The sequence below is a fragment of the Rhinopithecus bieti genome, unplaced genomic scaffold, assembly GCF_001698545.2.
Source record: "Rhinopithecus bieti isolate Rb0 unplaced genomic scaffold, ASM169854v2 scaffold_6513, whole genome shotgun sequence".
Classification (NCBI taxonomy): Eukaryota; Metazoa; Chordata; class Mammalia; order Primates; family Cercopithecidae; genus Rhinopithecus; species Rhinopithecus bieti.
Window position 1 is genome coordinate 1,226,838 of NW_016805931.1, and position 19,364 is coordinate 1,246,201.

General features: G+C 38.2%; 1 protein-coding gene across 1 annotated transcript in view; it reads right to left on the reverse strand.

The window, feature by feature from the left end:
- Nucleotides 1-4,156: 4,156 nt before the first annotated feature.
- Nucleotides 4,157-19,364, reverse strand: part of IL6ST (interleukin 6 cytokine family signal transducer) — a 57,617-nt gene continuing 42,409 nt past the window's right edge. The window contains exons 15-17 of the mRNA XM_017874166.1: nucleotides 15,252-15,348; nucleotides 10,108-10,189; nucleotides 4,157-9,284 (exon numbers count right to left, since the gene is read on the reverse strand). Coding sequence (XP_017729655.1) covers nucleotides 8,547-9,284; nucleotides 10,108-10,189; nucleotides 15,252-15,348 — 917 coding nt within the window. The 3' untranslated portion in view covers nucleotides 4,157-8,546. The remainder of the gene's footprint in view (nucleotides 9,285-10,107; nucleotides 10,190-15,251; nucleotides 15,349-19,364) is intronic.

Here is a 19,364-nt window from a genome sequence, read left to right on the forward strand (position 1 = left end):
ATGTGTTTTTAAGGCGGAGCCTGATCCTGGTTCACTCCGTCTTCCTCGCTAGACAGTAACTTCCCAAAGGGCAGTGCTGTCCGTTTATAACCCACAAACCCAGCCTTTTCTCCTGTGCTGTTGGAAAGTTTACTGGCCCCTCTTCTCTGGACCTCATTTTCCTTGTCCAGGATGAGGAGTTTGGACAAAACGATTAGTAAGGATCCATCCAACTTTAATTTCCTCTAAATTTTTGCTTTTGGATTGAGTACGTATTTTGCTTCAAATGAAAACTCTTGCCGAGGCATGGTGGCTCACAGCTATAATCATGGCACTTTGGAAGGTCAAGGATGGAAGACGGCTTAAAGCCAGGCATTTGAGACCAGCCTGGGCAACACAGTGAGCCCGTGTGTCTACAAAAAAAAAAAAAATTAGCCAGGCATGGCAGTGCTGCTTGTAGTCTGAGCTACTTGCAGGCTGAGGAGGGAGGACTGCTTGAGCCTGGGCGGCAGAGCAAGACTCTCTCTCTTGGTGGGGGTGGGGGAAGCTCTTGCCTGTAGCCAGGGTGGGATGGGAATCAGGAAATGATCCCAGGTTGGAGGTGCAAAGGAGGCAGATTCCTGACTGCCCATGGCACTGTGCAACTCTGGATTAGATGAAACCTGAGACATATTTTAAACATTTTTTTAAATTAAAAATAACCTGTTTATTCACCCACTTACCTCTTCATATAAGCAAGCTCTGCCAAACACCAGCACTATGCTGGGCCAGGAGAGGACTGAGCCGGGGCCCTCTCTCCAGAGGCCCAGCAGCAGGTGTCAGGGTATAGAAGGCCCTTAATTCAGGGGGAAGGAGAGAGGAGAATGGAAGGTTTCCCTGAAGAAGGTATCTATTTAAGTTGATTTTTGGTGAACCGGTAAGAATTTCCCAGCTTAACAGGGACTGGAGACTGGAGAACATTCTATGAGAGGAAATCATGTGCATGGGCTAGAAGAAACTCAGTATGTTCTGGAAACTATAAAGTGTGGAGCTAGGGGGTTGGAAAGGTCTAGCGAGGCCCCAAAAGGACAGAAAGCAAGCATGGGGAATGAGGTTAGCACTGCGGGGCAGCAGCAGGCAGCCCCTCTGGGAGTGGCAGGAGATGGAGTGGAGTGGCTGGCGGCTTTGGGAAGGTGAGGCAGGCTGGGACAGGTGCTTGTGCTAGGCAGCAGGCCCGGGGAAGTCTGCCGACAGAACCACCTGGGACTGGACTGTGGACTGAGCACCCAGGAAAGGCCCCTGCCAGAGATCCTCCTGTCGCTATTGCCATGGGCTAGATTCCACCATTAGAGGAGTCTTTCTTTGGCCAAAAGAATGAGACTCTAGGGGTCATGTGAGGGTGCATTCTCAGGAAAGTGGGACACATTGACATCTTTGGCAGGTGTTGCTCTATAGGGTCAGAGCAAATGTATGTGCTTGTAGGGGTGGGGAGCTGGCCGAGGAGTAAACCTTGAGGGCATAAGGAGAAACACTGCTCTGGGCTCCGTTAGGACACCTCAAGGTAGGCAGTTGCAGGGGGCTGCTTGAGGGCATGAAGTGCCTCATATTCACAAACAAGGGTGGTGGGGAGGGAGATGACAAGGGGAAGAGAACCTCAGAGGAGTTTGAAGGGCCTGGGAAGCAGGTGTGCATTCTCCACAAGTTAGCCAGGGCATGACATCATCAAGGATTTTGCTTAAGTGGTTGGGTACAATTGGTGTACACATCAAAGAATGCGGACTTTGGATCAGGTTGGAGTTGGAACTCCACTGTTTGTCAACCACATGACCCTGGGCAAGTTATTCAACCTCTTGGAGCCTGCGTTTGTAAATGGTGCAGGTATTTACCTCATAAGTTTCTAGGATTTCGTAACCCACAGTAAACACTTCATAGATGGCATGTATTTGCTCACCTTTGGACACCCTGCTCCGGCATGTGGCCCCCAGCAGGTGATCAGAAAGGTCTTCCGGTTCATTTGAAGAGGAGCGGTCCTGCACCCCCAGCAACAATGTCTAGTCTCGATTCTGACCGTGGCAGTTAGAGTTTCTTGGGGGTCCTTTCCTAGGCACTGATGCTGGCTGGGTAGCCCTGGTGTTCATATGTCTAGATTGAACAACTGGCAAAATCCACACTGACTTTGACCTGAAGAGTGGCTGACTTTTCATTCTCGGAATGCTTATGCAGAATTATGGTTTCTACTGCCAGAATCGCAGTGCCTTTTTATTTAAATATTCCCCTTCATGCCATGCATTTAAAAGCATTATCCCTCTCATAGAAGCTTATAGAGCCTATTTCCTAGAATTTTCTATGAATTCATTTAAAAGCTATCATCAGTCAACAGGCTACTTCTGGCTACAGGCAAGACTGCAAGGAAAACCCTTTCCTACAGGGACAGGACCCAGATGTATACTTAATAGTTGTGTCTTGGACCTGTTACTAAGTGAAGTGTTCTAGGAAAGTAGGCCTGGACTGAGGTATTAGATTTCTAGTCAACAGGCCAGTCTCATTCTGTTCAAACCAGCACTCTGGGGGAGAAACCACTTGTGGCCACTGAATTACTCTGGCTAGCCTGTCTTAGGACCATCCACAGCCAGGGCTAATGAGACAGCTGAAGAGAGAGAAATACTTTACCTGAGCGTTTTTTTTTTTTTGGCTTTTATTTTGTGTGTGTGGATTACCACCATATATCTCACCATGTTATCCCAGAAATACTCCAATTTCATACAGAATGCACAGATGTTTAAATAAGAAGCCATTTAAGTGAGGGGATAACTCTCACTAAAAAAACTCAAAAATAAGAAATGACAAGTCTAGATAAACTTTTTTGACATGTAAAATGACATAACCATAGTCACAGGGAATAGAAGAATCAGGTTTGAATGTCCACAGGTTTCTAAAACTAAGCTCTGGCTTCATATCTGTCGAAAATCTTTAGCGGTTGGGGAAAATAGCTGTATTTAAAAATAAATGAATTTTGAGTTGAAAGGTAGATTTTCCTCCCTCGATGGAGACAGAACTTTTAAGCTATAGAGAACCCAAGCAGCCTTTCCATGATCTAAGTTGTCCAAGAGCCAACCCCAATCAGCAGCAACAGGACTCCAGCTGTTCACCCTGATTCCGAGTTGGCTGAGCTTCATGCTGCTTTCACACATTCTTTTTTTTCTACCTCAGTTCCTCTTTGCTCGTATTCTGTTCACTCCATTAACTTGCCCAAGCACTGGACTTAAGTATGGTAACGCCTATACATAGTTGTAATGCTTCATATTTTGAAAGTGTAGAAGTATTAATTTAAAAAGAAAAAGCTTAAATGGAAAGTTAAGCAATCCTGAACAAGGAAACTGTTTCACTGCCTTTGGGCTAGGGAAAGAGGATGCTCTCAAGGAATTACATATCTTTTCCAAAGCAGGATGGACTGTATCCATCATACAAATTAGGATAAGATAAGCCACCACACCTTAAAGAAATCAGGCTTGAGCCTACACAAGCCATAACCAAATAGAAGATTTTAAACAAAGGAGCACATAGCCCAAAGCTGACATGTTATTTCTATAAACTGGTATATATGTGAAGGACTTAGTGTTGGCTGGCTTGTGGGTTTTTTGACTCACTGTATTTTTTTAGATAAAATCACAATGTGAAGGCATATTAATAGTTGAGATTTTCTTTTCCTTCCAAGTGGACTTACTGACTGATTCGTTTCATATAATAGTAACCTCAAGAAGCAGTAGGAGGATGCCATGTATCAATCTCCTTCAAGTCTCACTGCAGCAAGGATGGAGACTCCAGCAGTGTGGGGTAGGCACATACGGCCACAAGATGGCGCAGCACCTCCATATTTGGGCTCTTGACAACCAAGGGTTTTTTTTTGTTTTTTTGTTTTAAAAGTCCACTAGGAGGTAGGATGCTGTGATTTCAGACCTCAGTTATTAAACAGTAAATCTGGAAAACTAGTGGATAAATCTGCCATCTCCATTCTGTTATTAAGGTCAAGATAGTGTACTGGTTTTCTTTTAAATCACATTCCATTATGTCAAACATTTAAAATGTCACAAAACCCACATGAAGCACCTTACATACGCTAAGATGGTTATTTACCTAACACCATTAATGATAAATGTTGTTACAAATATGCATAGTCAGATGATAGTAACCACATACAGAAAAAAAAATTGAACAAGAATTTATTTCTTAAAATTTACTTAAGGGATTAGAGCTGATATATAATAGAACATTTAATATAACATTTGGAGTTACGGCAACATAAAAATAGCTGTGGTTACAATTAGCACATGCAATTCACTGCAAAGGTAAAAATACATGCTATACTCTAGACAAGGCTTCCAAATGCAGTTAAGAGTAGATAGGATAAAACAGCAAGTGAACATGAAAGGATTGCACTTAGAATAAAGTGGGACATAGCTAGGATATTAAAGAGACATACCTAATGCTAATCACTGCATTGTCCTACTAGCAAATTGCACATTTATTTTTAGAGTATATTCAATACACATATACATTGAGACTAGAGAATTTTCAAATATCTACCTTTGAAATCCCTTTGTTTCTAACACATCACATTATGGTATTAATGTAACAGCACTTAAAACCTGTAGTTATCATTCAAAGCTTGTGTTTAAAGAGATAAAAGAATATCATTCAGACAAAGCTCGTGTTCAAGAGATAAAAAAACATCTATCACTATCGGCCTTAAATGCATCTTATCACGATCCATCAACTTTAATGAAATGGGTAATGAAGTTAAACTAACCAGTTTGTACAAACTATTGACTGAGAAAAAGCCCTTAAAAATTTAGGAACAAATGAGTAACAGAAGAGCTCACCCTGAGCTGCCACCTTTTAATTTTTAATATAATGTATATGAGAGTATCATGCTAATGTACATACTAGTATCCTGTATGATCGAAAAATAGGTTAATGCAAACAATAATATGCTTGGCTTTGTAAAGTTTTGTTTTGACTTACATCTATCTGAATTCTGTTTATTGAGTCTGAAAAGGAACTGCTGCCAAGGACCAGTCCAAAGATTAGGCTGTAAGCCTGCTAGTTCATACCTTCTTTGGTATCGATGACAATGCCCAATTTTAGGCTAACCCTAAAACATGTGCCATTTTATGACTCCATATTCTTCAATTTACAGAAAAGTACAAACTTTTTAGGAAGTAATCTTACCACAGCAATATAATCTAACAATATCTATAATAGAAAGCTATCCCAGTAAATTTTTTTTGAACAATTGAACTTTTATCTTATGTAGCTTATAACTTTGATATTTTATTCATCTCAACAAAATAAAACTTCATTGAAACAAAAGTGTATGGTTTAGGAATATGCTCTTAACAACTGAGCAAAATTAGAATGATGTGGACTATAACAGAATGAAGGAAGATCTCTCTGCTTGATGTACTTGGTCAATGTTAGTAAACAGAAACATTTTAGGGAATTCTATGATTATTCTACTTCTACATTTATAGGTTATGGTTTTAACTAGTTAAATGGGTAGAAAAAAGACATCTTTAATAATTGATTTCTATTTCTCAAACTAGATGCTCTACTTTAAATATGAGCTTTGTTAAATGTTTTGTAACATTTTTAAGTTGTAACATTTGTAATTATACTCCACTAACTTCACAGTAAGAGCTAGGGACACTGGATGACTTCATGTGGTAAAATCCCTTATCAAGGAACAAGGCTGAAATTAAATGAACAATTAGGTAGAGAAGAGAGATGAACACAGAACATGTGAATGAAATTCGCTTTTTTTCCTTGCTGCTGTTCCCGAGTGCTGACTGATCCATTATAAAAAAGGATAGAATTAAAATTTTAGGTCTTAATGATACAAAGTGTGAAGTTTTATAGTTTTCTAATGATTATTCAGTATTATCCCTTTCAGAGATGAGGGTAGGATACCACAGACATCAGTAACTGACAAGTTATAATATCAACACATGTAACATTTGGGTCCTTTTTCTATAACCCTGAAGGGAGCAACTGCAATTGCAGAAGCAGTGAGTGAACTAGTTTTGTCCAGACAAGGTTCTCTGATGTGCTAGTATTACTTTAAACACCACTTTTAGACTCTAAAGATTTAAAGTGATAAAGTCACTAACTTTATTAGACTAGTTTTTACATAAATAACCAGATTTGTTTCTTTGCCTACCTAAAGTACAATTTACATGCATCAACACATAGATCACTCTAAGACATGCTTGGGAAAGTAATTTTGAATGTAAAACAAGTTTTATAATTTATTTTCTCCTTAGGGCAGAAAATGTACATTACATATTAGTGCTCAAATGTATGTTCATTTCCAGAATGCATTTTTGGACAGTAATCATATACTCATTTAATATGTATAAAGTGTTCTTGGGGATGGGGGTATTCACTCACTGTACCATGTTTTATACAGGCTTCAACATGTACATTTGTTTGTATCATGGCCTTCAATGATCCTCCATTCTCATTCCCATAGATCAAGAATTCACATTGTATAACTGACCCTGAAATGTACAAACCTCACACTAAAACATTCTTCATATTTGTTATGAGAAAAGTTGCAGCTAAACATTACAGTCATGTGACTTATTTTGAGAAAATGGGAAATGTAATAGGTATAATAAATTTCCTGACACATATAGCAAGACAAATCCAGCCCAGCCTTTGATGACCAACTTAAACGCTGGCAATGTCATTATCTTGTGTAAATCTGGGTCTATCCCTACCTTTACTTCTCTGTGCCTGATTTTCCCATCTACTTTGAATTAGTGATTATATTAATCTAATTTTGCCTCAAGTGGGAAACTGAATATATCAGAATAAAGCATTTTTTTCATAAAGATGATCATATGTGAAAGAACTTTGAAAGGATCAGGTGTTATATAAATGCAAGAATATAAAAGATAAACAGGAAGTCTAATGTGAATAATATTCTGAGAGTAAAAAGTGTAATTATATTTCAGTTGTAAATGTATACCAAGTTTTCTTAGCTTTCTATTCTCCAATAACCTCTAGAAACTATTCTAAGCATGCCTGGTTTCTGTAACTTAAATATGGCATTAAAAACCTGTTTCCTTTGAATTCACTTGATAGCAGTAGTCAATCACTAACAATGCTTGCTAATTTCCTCTTACTTTCTTAAGAAAGCCCCTATATTTAGCCTCTGTCTCCATATTACCAAGTGGTGGTTAGGGGACAGTGTAAGTACACTAGTGGCTTTAGCACTAAACTTGAGGCCTGGGTCACTTCTCCCTTGAAGAAAAAGGGTTTTAAAAATTCCTAAATCACAATGTAGAACTAAGTTCCACCCTACCTCAGAATTGCAGATATTAAAATACCATCTCTTTATTGTCTCTACAATAAGGATATTTGCTAAGATCAAGATGTACATTTTTTGGGGTTCCATTTTGTTTTGGTAAATATTGCCCAAGTCGTCTTAGTTTGCTTCAAATATTCACTAAAAATAAAAAATTTTAAATCTCTACCTACTTAAAATTTTAAAAGTACTCTAAACAAATTTAAGCTGAAGATATATACTGTATCAAGTGCTTCATCTACCCAATTCTCTGAAGTCTTAAGGTCAATGATATGTGTGTATATGTGTGTGTGTGTGTGTATATATATATAAACATTAGCAATTTAAGCCTTTAAAAATGCCAATTTTTTAGATGCTTTATGGTTTTTCCCCCCCCTTTACTACCACTTTCTTTTTTCCCGTTTATTACTACAATTTAAGCCTTTAAAATGGCAATTTTCCAATGCTTGAGATAGTTTGGGGATCCCTAGCTCTTATCATGGCACTCTGTTGAGTTTGTGAAATAGATCTTCAAAGAGGTTGTCAATAATATGCAAATTTTTGAAAACTAGTGAGATTGCTAATTATTGATGAATAAAAAATGAGTACTTTTAATCTGCCAAGTTAAAGCTCTAGAATTCCTTTTCTCCAGTAATAACTGGCAGCATCACTACCAATGGAAGGGACCTAACGAATATTGTGTACATTGATATACACGAGGTTGCTCATTTTTTTGTCAGATTACAAAAGCTGGGCTCATATAGTTATGGCCTATGGATCTCTATTTTAGCGGAAGTAGATGGTCTACACCTTGCTCCTCTAATCTTTTATATTAACTGTCCCTAAGCCACTTTGATGACTAATCAAAATCAGTATAGCTGTGCTCACTAAGCATATCACTGCTTATTATTTAAATGCCTTCTGTTTTTTATGTAGCAAAACAAAAAGTTTTATAAATTTCAGATAAGCTTTCTATTTTTCTTCAGTGCAAACATCCTTAAACAGCACAAAATCATTCAGCTAGTCTGAGGATGAAGTCAGTTTATGTAGTGCTTAAAGAAGAATCCCAGATATTCTGGAATGGAAATAGCTCATGTGAAACTTCAGTTCATTTTTGTCCTTAAGGGCAAATGATCATCTTCAGAGAGTGAAGACTTTTTGAAATCTGAATTCACAGATAAAATACTTTTAGCTTTACTTTATAGGTACTGCTGAAGTTGCAGCAGGAACTACTAGTCCTTCACTGAGGCATGTAGCCGCCTTGCCGTACAGTCTGTGGTAAGTAACTTTTAGGCATTCCTTCATCAATCGCAGCCTCCATCCCAATTGTTTCAAATCTTTCTACTTGTCCCTCAGTACCTGGACCAAAAGCATCTGCTGCAGAAACTTCCTGAAACATTTTCATTTCCCCAGATCCACAGGATTGTGAAATATGATCTGAAATCTGTTGTTTAATTCTAACAAAATCTTCCTCATTGACTGATGAAACTTGCTTTGACCTTTCAAAATGTGAAATATCGGGACTGGATTCATGCTGACTGCAGTTCTGTTTGAAGTACTGTTGCCTGGGCAAAATGTCATCACTGCCATCTACATGATCTACTAATTGTAGATCTTCTGGCCGCTCCTCTGAATCTAACAAGGGCTGGGTAGACTCGGATCTTGAGAAGACTTGCACGGATGGAACTTGGTGTCTGTAGCCACTGTGCACCACAGTAGAATACTGGACAGTGCTTGAAGTGTTTTGTGAAGATTCATTTTCATCACTGCTAGAAATGCTTGGCCTAGAAGATGACATGCATGAAGAACCCCCAATACCACTGCTGTGTCCTTCAGTATTAATTTTTTCCTTTTTGAACAGGTCCAATGATTTCAGATCTTCTGGAAAAGGTTTTTTGTCATTTGCTTCTATTTCCACAACACTTACATCAGTGAAATTGCCATCTGAATACATTTGATCTTTTGAATTAAAGTTGTGCTAAGGAAAAGAGAAAATTGTATATGGCAAGTATTAGTTAAAGTCACCGAGTTAATGCAACTCTGAAACTTCCCAGTAACTCTTAGTGGTACAGAAATAACCTGCATTATGTCACTAAGTCACTGTCAACTACCCAAAATGCAGATGCTGTAAAATGAGTCTAAGTAGTCTAAATCAATATTGTTGGTGTTACATTTTGATAAGCTAATGGTCTATAAATAGTATTTAATATTTCATGCCTAGACTAGGCAGCCTAGGATTAACCGGACAGAAAACTAGAAAACATTAAGGAAAATCAAATCTGAATGACGGAGATTTTGTAGAATATAAAAATACATAATACACTTTACTCTGTTAATATAACATTTAAGGACTACTGGAGGATAATAAATACAAACGAGTTCCCCTTTGGGGCATATTTAAAATTCAGAGTTTAGAGTAGGTTCCCAGAGATCATTTCTTCAGTGCTAAAATTATAGTCTGTTGAACTTGGTCTTAATACTCAATCCAAAATGCTTGCCTTGAGGTAGTTACCATCACATAGCAGTTTCAGCACCTCAAGTTTTCAGTTTGCAAGTTCAACCAAACATCTGTAATGTTTACTAAACAATTTAAAATATCAGAACAAATACGCTATGATGGTGATAAACCCCTAAAATGTGTCATACATATTAAATTTTGATTAAAATTTTCATTTATGTACCATTTGATTTTCATTTACTTTTTGATTCAGCTTTAATATCTTTTGGTACATCTGTAGATACTCAATATACCTACTAACATGTCTGTATATTATAAGCAACTCAGAAGCATTTTCTCTTACCCTTGGAGGAGTGTGAGGTGACCACTGGGCAATATGACTCTTTGAAGGATCTGGAACATTAGGCCAGATGTGTTTTTTAATTCTGAAGAGAAAAGAAAAATGGCCTATGTAAAACCACACATAATAAACAATGAACAGTCCCCTATTTCTAAACATGTTTATCAAAGACTTACAAACCAATCACCTAAATGAACAAAAAATACCTACTCTACCCCACACAAAAATTATTTTTCTTATAATCAATAGAATAATATTGTTGAAAATACACAAGGATTGTAATGTATTCATAATGAATTAACAAGGCTAAATCTAATCAGTGTTCATTTTTTTTTTAACTCTCAAAATTCTGCAATTAAAACCACTTAAAATCTTTATCCAGGCCACATGTTGTGGTATTCCAATTAAAAGAATCCAGATAACAAATTAATGTTCACACTGATACCAAATTATTTTTAATAAGAAAAGGCTAACAATATTTAAAATTCATTTAGGATATCCATATAATCAAAAACCTACTGAAATATGTCTTCCTTACAGTTAATACAGTTCCTAGCTCAAAGTTAGAGGTTCATAAGTGCACAGGAAATGAGTCATCTTGAGAATAAGTTCAAATATAAAAATCAAATTTAAAAAAGTGACTACTGAGAATGGTGCTTCAAAGAGTGAGAGCCTACCAGACTGACTCTCCTGTAGGAAATACCTATAACATTTGGAAGTAATATAAAAAGCAGTAAAGCTGACAACCTAGACAAAGCCATGAATGAATCCTCGAAAGACACAAATTACTAAAACAGACTGAAGAAAAAGAAAGCTATGATATATTTATAAAGAAATTGAATTTTTAATTAGAAACCTTTCCATAAAACTCTGGGCAAAAGGAAACAATATTAACACTATACAAACTCTTCCAGAAAATAGAGGAGGTAACATGTTTCCATTCATTTTATGAGGCTAGTATTATCCCGATTTTAAAACCAGACAAGGCACAAAGACAGACTAACTTCACTCAAGAACACAGACACGAAGAGTATTAAACTGAATACAGCAAAATCCAAGGAATGCAAGGATGATACATGAAAATCAATAAAATTCACCATATTCATGGAAGGAAGGAAAAAAACCATATCATCTCAACAGATTCAGAAAAAGCACTTGACCAAATTGTGACACCCATTCATGATAAAAATTGCTAGCAAAGCAAAACAGAAATAAGAACTTACCCCTGGAAGTAGTAGTAAAGGGGAAAAAACCCCACAAAGCAGCCGGGCATGGTGGCTCACACCTGTAATTCCAGCACTTTGGGAGGCTGAGGCGGGTGGATTACCTGAGGTCAGGAGTTTGAGATCAGCCTGGCCAACATGGTGACACCCCGTCTCTACTAAAATAAAAATACAAACAAAATTAGCCAGGCATGGTGGTGCATGCCATGTAATCCCAGCTACTCACAGGCTGAGGCAGGAGAATCGCTTGAACTCAGAAGGTGGAGGTTGCAGTGAGCCAAGATTGCACCACTGCACCCCAGCCTGGGCAACAACAGTAGCAGTCAGTCTCAAAAATAAAATAAAATAAAATAAAATAAATAAAAAATAAAAAAAAAACCCACAAAGCAAAAACTTCAACCTACAGCTAACAACATCACATGTGATGGTGAAAGACTAAATACTTTCACCTCTAAAATTAGGAACAATGCAATGCTCTTACATGGTCTAGATATATGTACTAGAGGTCTTAGCCAGTGCATTAAGACAAAGAACTAAAAGCATAAAGATTAGAACAACTATAATTACTCCCAAGAAGCATGAATGTGTATGCAGAAAATCCTAAAGAATCCAAAGAGCTACTAGTAAATTAATTTATCAAAGTCTCAATATATATGATGAATATATTTTAAAAAATTAATTGCACTTCTATATACTAAGAATTAGAAAATATTTTTAAATATTCCATTTATAATAACAAAAAATACTTTTGTCATGAATTCAAAAAAAGTAATGTAAGGCCTGTCTACTTAAAACTACAAAACACTGCAAAAGTAAATTAAACAAAACCCAAATACATAAAGAAATAAACCAGGTTCACAGATTGAAAGACTCAATAGCGTTAAGATTGCAGTTCTCTCCTATAGATTCAATAAAATCTGATCTATAGATTCAACAAAATCCCAATCAAAACTATAGTTTAAAAAAAAATTGACAAGCTGAATTAAAATGTATATGAAAAAGCAAAGAATCCAGCCAAAATAACTTTAAAAAAAGAACATACTGGAAGAACTCTACCTATTTTCAAAATTTACTATAGAGCTATACTAAGACAATGTGGTACTGGCATAAGAACGGACATATATACATTTATGAAACAGAACTGAGAGTATGGAAATAGATACAGACTTATAAGGACAATTGCTTTTGGCAAAGGCACCAAAGCAATTCAATGGGGAAGAGACAGTCTTTTCAAAATAAATGACAATGGAATTACATATCTGTAGGAACAAAATGAACCTTGACCCTGACCTCCCACCATGCACAAAAATAACCTGAAATGGATCATAGACTAAGAGCTGAAACTACTGAACTTGTGGAAGAAAACATGAGAAAATATTTTGATACTGGGTTTGGCAGAGACTTCTCAAACAGGACACAAAACTCAGGAACCACAGAAAAAAACTGATAAAACGAACTTCATCAAAATAAAAAATTTATGCTTTTTTTTTTTTTCTTCAGATGGAGTCTCGCTCTGTCACCCAGGTTGGAGTGCAGTGACGTGATCTTGGCTCACTGCAACCTATGCCTCCTGGGTTTAAGCAATTCTCCTGTCTCAGCCTCCCGAGTGGCTGGGACTACTGGCGCGTGCCACCATGCCCGGCTAAGGTTTTGTATTTTTAGTAGAGATGGGGTTTCACTAAGTTGGCCAGGATGGCCTTGATCTGACCTTGAGCCGCCAGCCTCGGCCTCCCAACGCGCTGGGATTACAGGTGTAAAACTTCTGCTTTTCTAAAGCCACAGTTAAGACAAAAAGGCGGCCAGGTGCGGTGGCTCATGCCTGTAATCCCAGCACTTTGGGAGGCCAAGGCAGGCGGATCACAAGGTCAGGAGATCGAGACCATTCTGGCTAACATGGTGAAACCCCGTCTCTACTAAAAATACAAAAAATTAGCCAGGCGTGGTGGCCGGCGCCTGCAGTCCCAGCTACCAGGGAGGCTGAGGCAGGAGAATGGCGGAGCTTGCAGTGAGCCGAGATCACGCCACTGCACTCCAGTCTGGGTGACAGGGCGAGACTCTGTCTCAAAAAAAAAAAAAAGACAAAAAAGCAAAGCACAGACTGGACAAAAGTCTGCAAAACATATTTAACAATGCTGTAATCAGAACATATAAAGCACTCTTACAGCTCAATTGTAAACAAAATAACCAAATTTGAAAATGGGTAAAATAGCTGGGCACGGTGGCTCAAGCCTGTAGTCCCAGCACTTTGGGAGGCCGAGACGGGCGGATCACGAGGTCAGGAGATCGAGACCATCCTGGCTAACACGGTGAAACCCCGTCTCTACTAAAAAAATACAAAAAACTAGCCGGGCGAGGTGGCGGGCGCCTGTAGTCCCAGCTACTCGGGAGGCTGAGGCAGGAGAATGGCGGGAACCCAGGAGGCAGAGCTTGCAGTGAGCTGAGATCCGGCCACTGCACTCCAGCCTTGGCGACAGAGCGAGACTCCGTCTCAAAAAAAAAAAAAAAAAAGAAAATGGGTAAAATATTTCAACAGACACATCACAAAAGAAAATATGTAAGTGACACATGAAAAGATCCATTACTAGTCATCAGAAAAATTAAAATGATATAGTATTACACACTCACTAGAATGAAAGAAGTTTGACAGCACTAAGTGTTGGTGATAACATGGAACACTGTTGGCGGCAATCCAAGATGGTATTGCCACTGTGAAAAAGTTTGGCAGTTTCTTATAAAGTTGAACATATACTTACCATATGACCCAGCACTCTCACTCCTAGTTATTTGTTCAAGATAAAGGAAAACACGCTCACACAGTTTTGTATGTGAATATTCATAGCAACATTATTCATAATAGCTAAAAATTAGAAACAACCTAAACTTCCATAACAGATGAGTCTAAAAGTTTTGATGTATCCATACTACAGAATACTAGTCAGCAATAAAAAGGAAAAAGGTAGGCTAGGTGCGGTGACTTAAGCCTGTAATTCCAGCACTTTAGGAAGCTGAGGTGGGCGAATCACTTGAGGTCAGGAGTTCGAGACTAGCCTGGCCAACATGGTGAAACTCCATCTCAACTGTAAACATAAAAATTAGCTGGGCATAGTGGCAAGTGCCTATAAATCCCAGTTACTCAAGAGGCTGACGCAGGAGAATCACTTGAACTCAGGAGGTGGAGGCTGCAGTGAGCCAAGATCATGCCATTGTACTCCAGCATGGGCAACAGAGTGAGACTCCATCTCAAAAAAAAAAAAAAAAAGAGAGAGAAGTATATGCAACAACATGGATGAATCTCAAAAATATTATGTGAAAGACATACATAAAAGACTACATGCTATTTGATTCTATTTATATAAAATTCTTGGCCATGGCTCATGCCTGTAATCCCAGCACTTTGGGAGGCAGATATGGGTGGATCACTTGAAGTTAGGAGTTCGAGACCAGCCTGGCCAACATGGTGATACCCCATCTTTACTAAAAATACAAAAAATTAGCCGGGTGTGGTGGTGGGCGCTTGTAATCCCAGCTACTTAGGAGGCTGAGGCCGGAGTCTGAACCAGGGAGGCAGAGGTTGCAGTGAGCTGAGATTGTACCGTTGTACTCTATCCTGGGCAACAACAGTGAAACTCTGTCTCAAAATAGATAAATAAATAAAAATTCTAGAAAAGGCAAAACTACAGTTACAGAAAAGCAGATCAATGACTGCCTGGGGTTGGGTTGAGGACAGATTACAAAGGAGAACAAGGAAGCTTTATAAAAGTGATGAAAATGTTCTATATTGTGATTGTGGTGGTAGTTATACATCTGTATGTAACTACAAAAATTCATCACACTGTACACTTACAATGGATAAATTTTATTGCATGTAAATTACAGCTCAATAGAGCTGGGAGAAAATGCAAAAATATGAATAAGGGTACTTACAGGTCTCGCTTATTAAAGCAGAACAGCACTCCCAGAAGAGTTGTCAATAGGAACGCTAAGCAAACAGGCACGACTATGGCTTCAATTTCTCCTTGAGCTTTAAAAAAAAAAAGAGGTGTGATGGGAAATAATTGTTGACACATGCACTAAGGAGATATAATACAACTTCCCAACCAGACTTGCTGTTGAGAAGATAAAATACAATCCTAATTATTTTTCAAGGTCTCTTCATACTTGATGTTTTTTATCCTCTTCTCTCTTTGGTAAATCACATCCCAACCATTTATGTCTTACACAGTAACCTGGCTGCATAGCATAAAGTGTATGTTGGTTGGGGGATAAAAATGATCAGTGTATTGGGTAATCTACTGGGTAAGTTAAGAGCTTTCAAACATAACCATTTGTAACATCTATGATCTGCATTCAGTAGAATCTTAGTAAAAGTTTCTCTCTCAGTTCTAATACTGTATAACAGAGAAATTATGTCAGAACAAATATAAATACTGGGTAAAATGGAAAAGCTATAAAAACATAATTGAACTACACATTTAACCTTCTAAAAAATAAAAATGCACTCTCAGAATTTTAAGAGTTATTTACCATTTTCAAAAGATGACATATCTGATACAGGGCTAAGAATTTTAGGAGCTGCTCAACGGGCATGAGGAGTGGCACAAGTAGGAATAAACTAAACAAGCCTAAGATCCCTAAATACCACACAAATCCTCATCTGCATTTAAAAGAGGACTTATTCATCAAATTAATCACTAATTGGGATAATATTGGAGACTTTTTAAATGACTTTCCTGATGGTTATTTCTGATTAATTTTGAATTTTAATTAGTCTTTTACAGGAAAAATGTATGAAAGTAATATTGCAGTCATATACTACTCACTTAATTTTATCCTTCCACCACACATATCCCTTTATTAGTAACTACTATCCTATGAAGCTCAGTAGAAATCAAGAAATCACATAAATGCTTGAGAATAAACTATGGGTTGGCAAATACTAACTCTTAAATGCTAGAGATTATATATATGGGTATATGTATATATATTTATGTGTGTGTATATACTGATATATGTGTGTATATATATTGATATGTGTATGTATGTTTGTGTATATATATATATAAAATGCCAAATCTAATTTAGGCAGAAACTTTTCTTTATTAAACATCTGCTTTTATGTTTTCAAGCCTGTGCCTTTGCTCATGCTGCTAAGATGCCACCTTCTTCCTATTTGTCCACATATTAACTCGAGACTCAAGTATTTTCTTCTCCATAAAACCTTCTTTGAAGGTAAAATTATCCATTACTGGTATATTTACATTCCTACTCTATTTACTGTCTACATAGTCCACAGGTTCTCCTTTTTCTGATTTACTTATGCAAAATTTCTTCAACTAAGCTATAAGGTCCTCATTGGCAAGACTCATGCCATGTGAAGAAGCCATAATGGATCCATGAGACTATACATAGAGAACTGAAAAAAGTAGGTTATAAAGTAATACTAAATATAATTTAATTTTTGGAAAAAATATATACAGAGAAGAGACTAAAGAATATACAAATGTTATTTTGGGGTAAGGGACTAGGACTAATTTTTCTTTCTCTCTACATTTTACTGTACAGTCTAAATTCCCTATAATGAACAGTTATAATAAAAAAAGTTAGGCCGAACATGGTGGTTCATGCCTGTAATCTGGCACTCTGGGAGGCTAAGGCAGGAGGACTGAGGTCAGGAGTTCAAAGCTAGCCTGGGCAATATAATGAGATTTCATCTCTACCAAAAAAATTTTTTAAACTAGCCAGGTGTGGTGGTGCCTACCAGCAGTCTTAGCTACTTGGGAGGCTGAGGCAGGAGGATCGCTTGAACCCAGGAATTTGAGGTTACAGTGAGCTATGACTGTACCACTGCACTCCAGCCTGGGAGACAGAGCAAGACTCTGTCTCAAAAACAAACAAAATATATATATATATATGGGTTTTTATGTGTGTGTGTATACACATATACATATATACAGAGCTCTGTAGAGATGGCTGGTCTCCACAGAAATACGTAAAATATACATTTTTAAGTTTATTTTTTAATTTTTCTCAAGATTATGGTATAAAGTTTTATTTTAAATAACATATCTATTAACATGCTACCATATGGGACCAACCTTATCCCAGAAACTATATTCATTACTGGCCCTAACAGCAAAGCTCAGGATCTTTTTTTATCATTTATTTTATGTAGTCACTCATTCATTTATTCTCTCATTCAGCAAGCATTCAACCAACAAAGCACATGGAACTTACTACTTATTCAGTAGGTTGGCACTTGGGGGTGGGGGTTACAATTATGGTAAAATAACGTAATTTTCTATAATGATTCAAAATATAGTGGGAACAAGAAAGAATGTTGGTTAAGTTTGCTTTAGGGAAGATACAGAACAGCCAGATGATGAGGTGAAGACCTCACTGAGGGCAACGCACTAAGAAAAGTTAGCACAAGGAGCTTGCAGTTGAAGTAAATGATGATGAAAGAGTACGCACAATCAATAGGACTTGACACTCTGCTTATGTGAGAGAAAAATACATTTATTGTAATCACATCTAAATTTCTGGCTTTGGCTAGGAGTTGGATAGTTGTGGCATAGAACGAGGGAGGGGAAATGTATTTGGGAAGGAAAGAGAGGATGGCTAAAGCCATGGACAGAGTTTGAATAGGCAAGTAAGAAAACAGGGTCAAGTGCGGTGGCTCACGCCTGTAATCCCAGCACTTTGGGAGGCCAAGGCAGGTGGATCACCTGAGGTCAGGAGGTCGAGACCATCCTAGCCAACATGGTGAAAACCCATCTCTACAAAAATACAAAAAATTAGCCAGGCGTGGTGGTTACTAACCCCAGCTACTTGGGAGGCTGAGGCAGGAGAATCACTTGAACCTGGGAGGTGGAGGTTGAAGTGAGCTGGCATTGCGCCATTGCACTGCAGCCTAGGCGACAAGAGCAAAACTCTGTCTCGAAAAACAAAAACAGAAAATAGGGTCAAGAACAGAGCTCTGAGGAAAACAAACCATTTAAAAGTTAAAAGTAGATGCCAGCCACAGTAGCTCACGCCTGTAATCCCAGCACTTTGGGAGGCCGAGGCAGGCACAACACAAGGTCAGGAGATTGAGACCATCCTGGCTAACACGGTGAAACCCCATCTCTACTAAAATAATACAAAAAATTAGCCAGGCGTGGTGGCACGTGCCTGTAGTCCCAGCTACTTGGGAGGCTGAGGCAGAAGAATCACTTGAACCTGGGAGGTGGAGGTTGCAGTGAGCCAAGACTGCACCACTGCACTCCAGCCTGGGTGACAGAGCGAGACTCTGTCTCAAAAAAAAAAAAGAAGAGCAAAAAAGGAGAATGAGAAGAAAACAACAGAGAAAAAGGAGACTCAGGAGACTGCACTAGTAGAAAAAGTATGGTTAGAAAACCCAAGGGAGGAGGGAGTTTCAAGGATGGAAGGCCAACAGAGTCAAATGCTGAAAAGAATAGAAAGGCTGGAGGCAGTGGCTTATGTCTGTAATCCCAGCACTTTAGGAGGCCAAGGCAGAAGGATCACTTGAGCCCAGGAGTTCGAGACCAGCCATCTCTATAAAAAAAAAACTAGCTGGATGTGGTAGCGCTGGTCCCAGCTACTTGAGAAACTGAGGTAGGAGGATCACTTGAGCCCAGGAAGTCAAGGCTGCAGTGTGCCATGTTCATGCCATTGCACTCCACTGTAGCTTGGGCGACCGAATAAGACCCTGCCTCCAAAAAAAAATAGAAAAAAGATGAAAACTAAAAAGCATGCAGTAGATATGATGATCAAGAGGTCTTCTGATTGACACCAGAGAGGTTTCAGTGCAGGGGTAGGGCTGGACCCCTAATTTCAGTATGTTAAAGACTGAGTGGGAGGTATGGAAGTAAAGGTTATAAAGTGGACTAGTCCTTCAAGTAATCTGTCTATAAAAGAAAGAAATGAGGATAGAGAAGGAAAGAACACACCAAAACCAGTGAAAAAAAATGAACCGCGTTCCACTTGGAAAGATACATGAATTCTTTTGGGATTTTCAGTATAGCTGAATACAGTCAG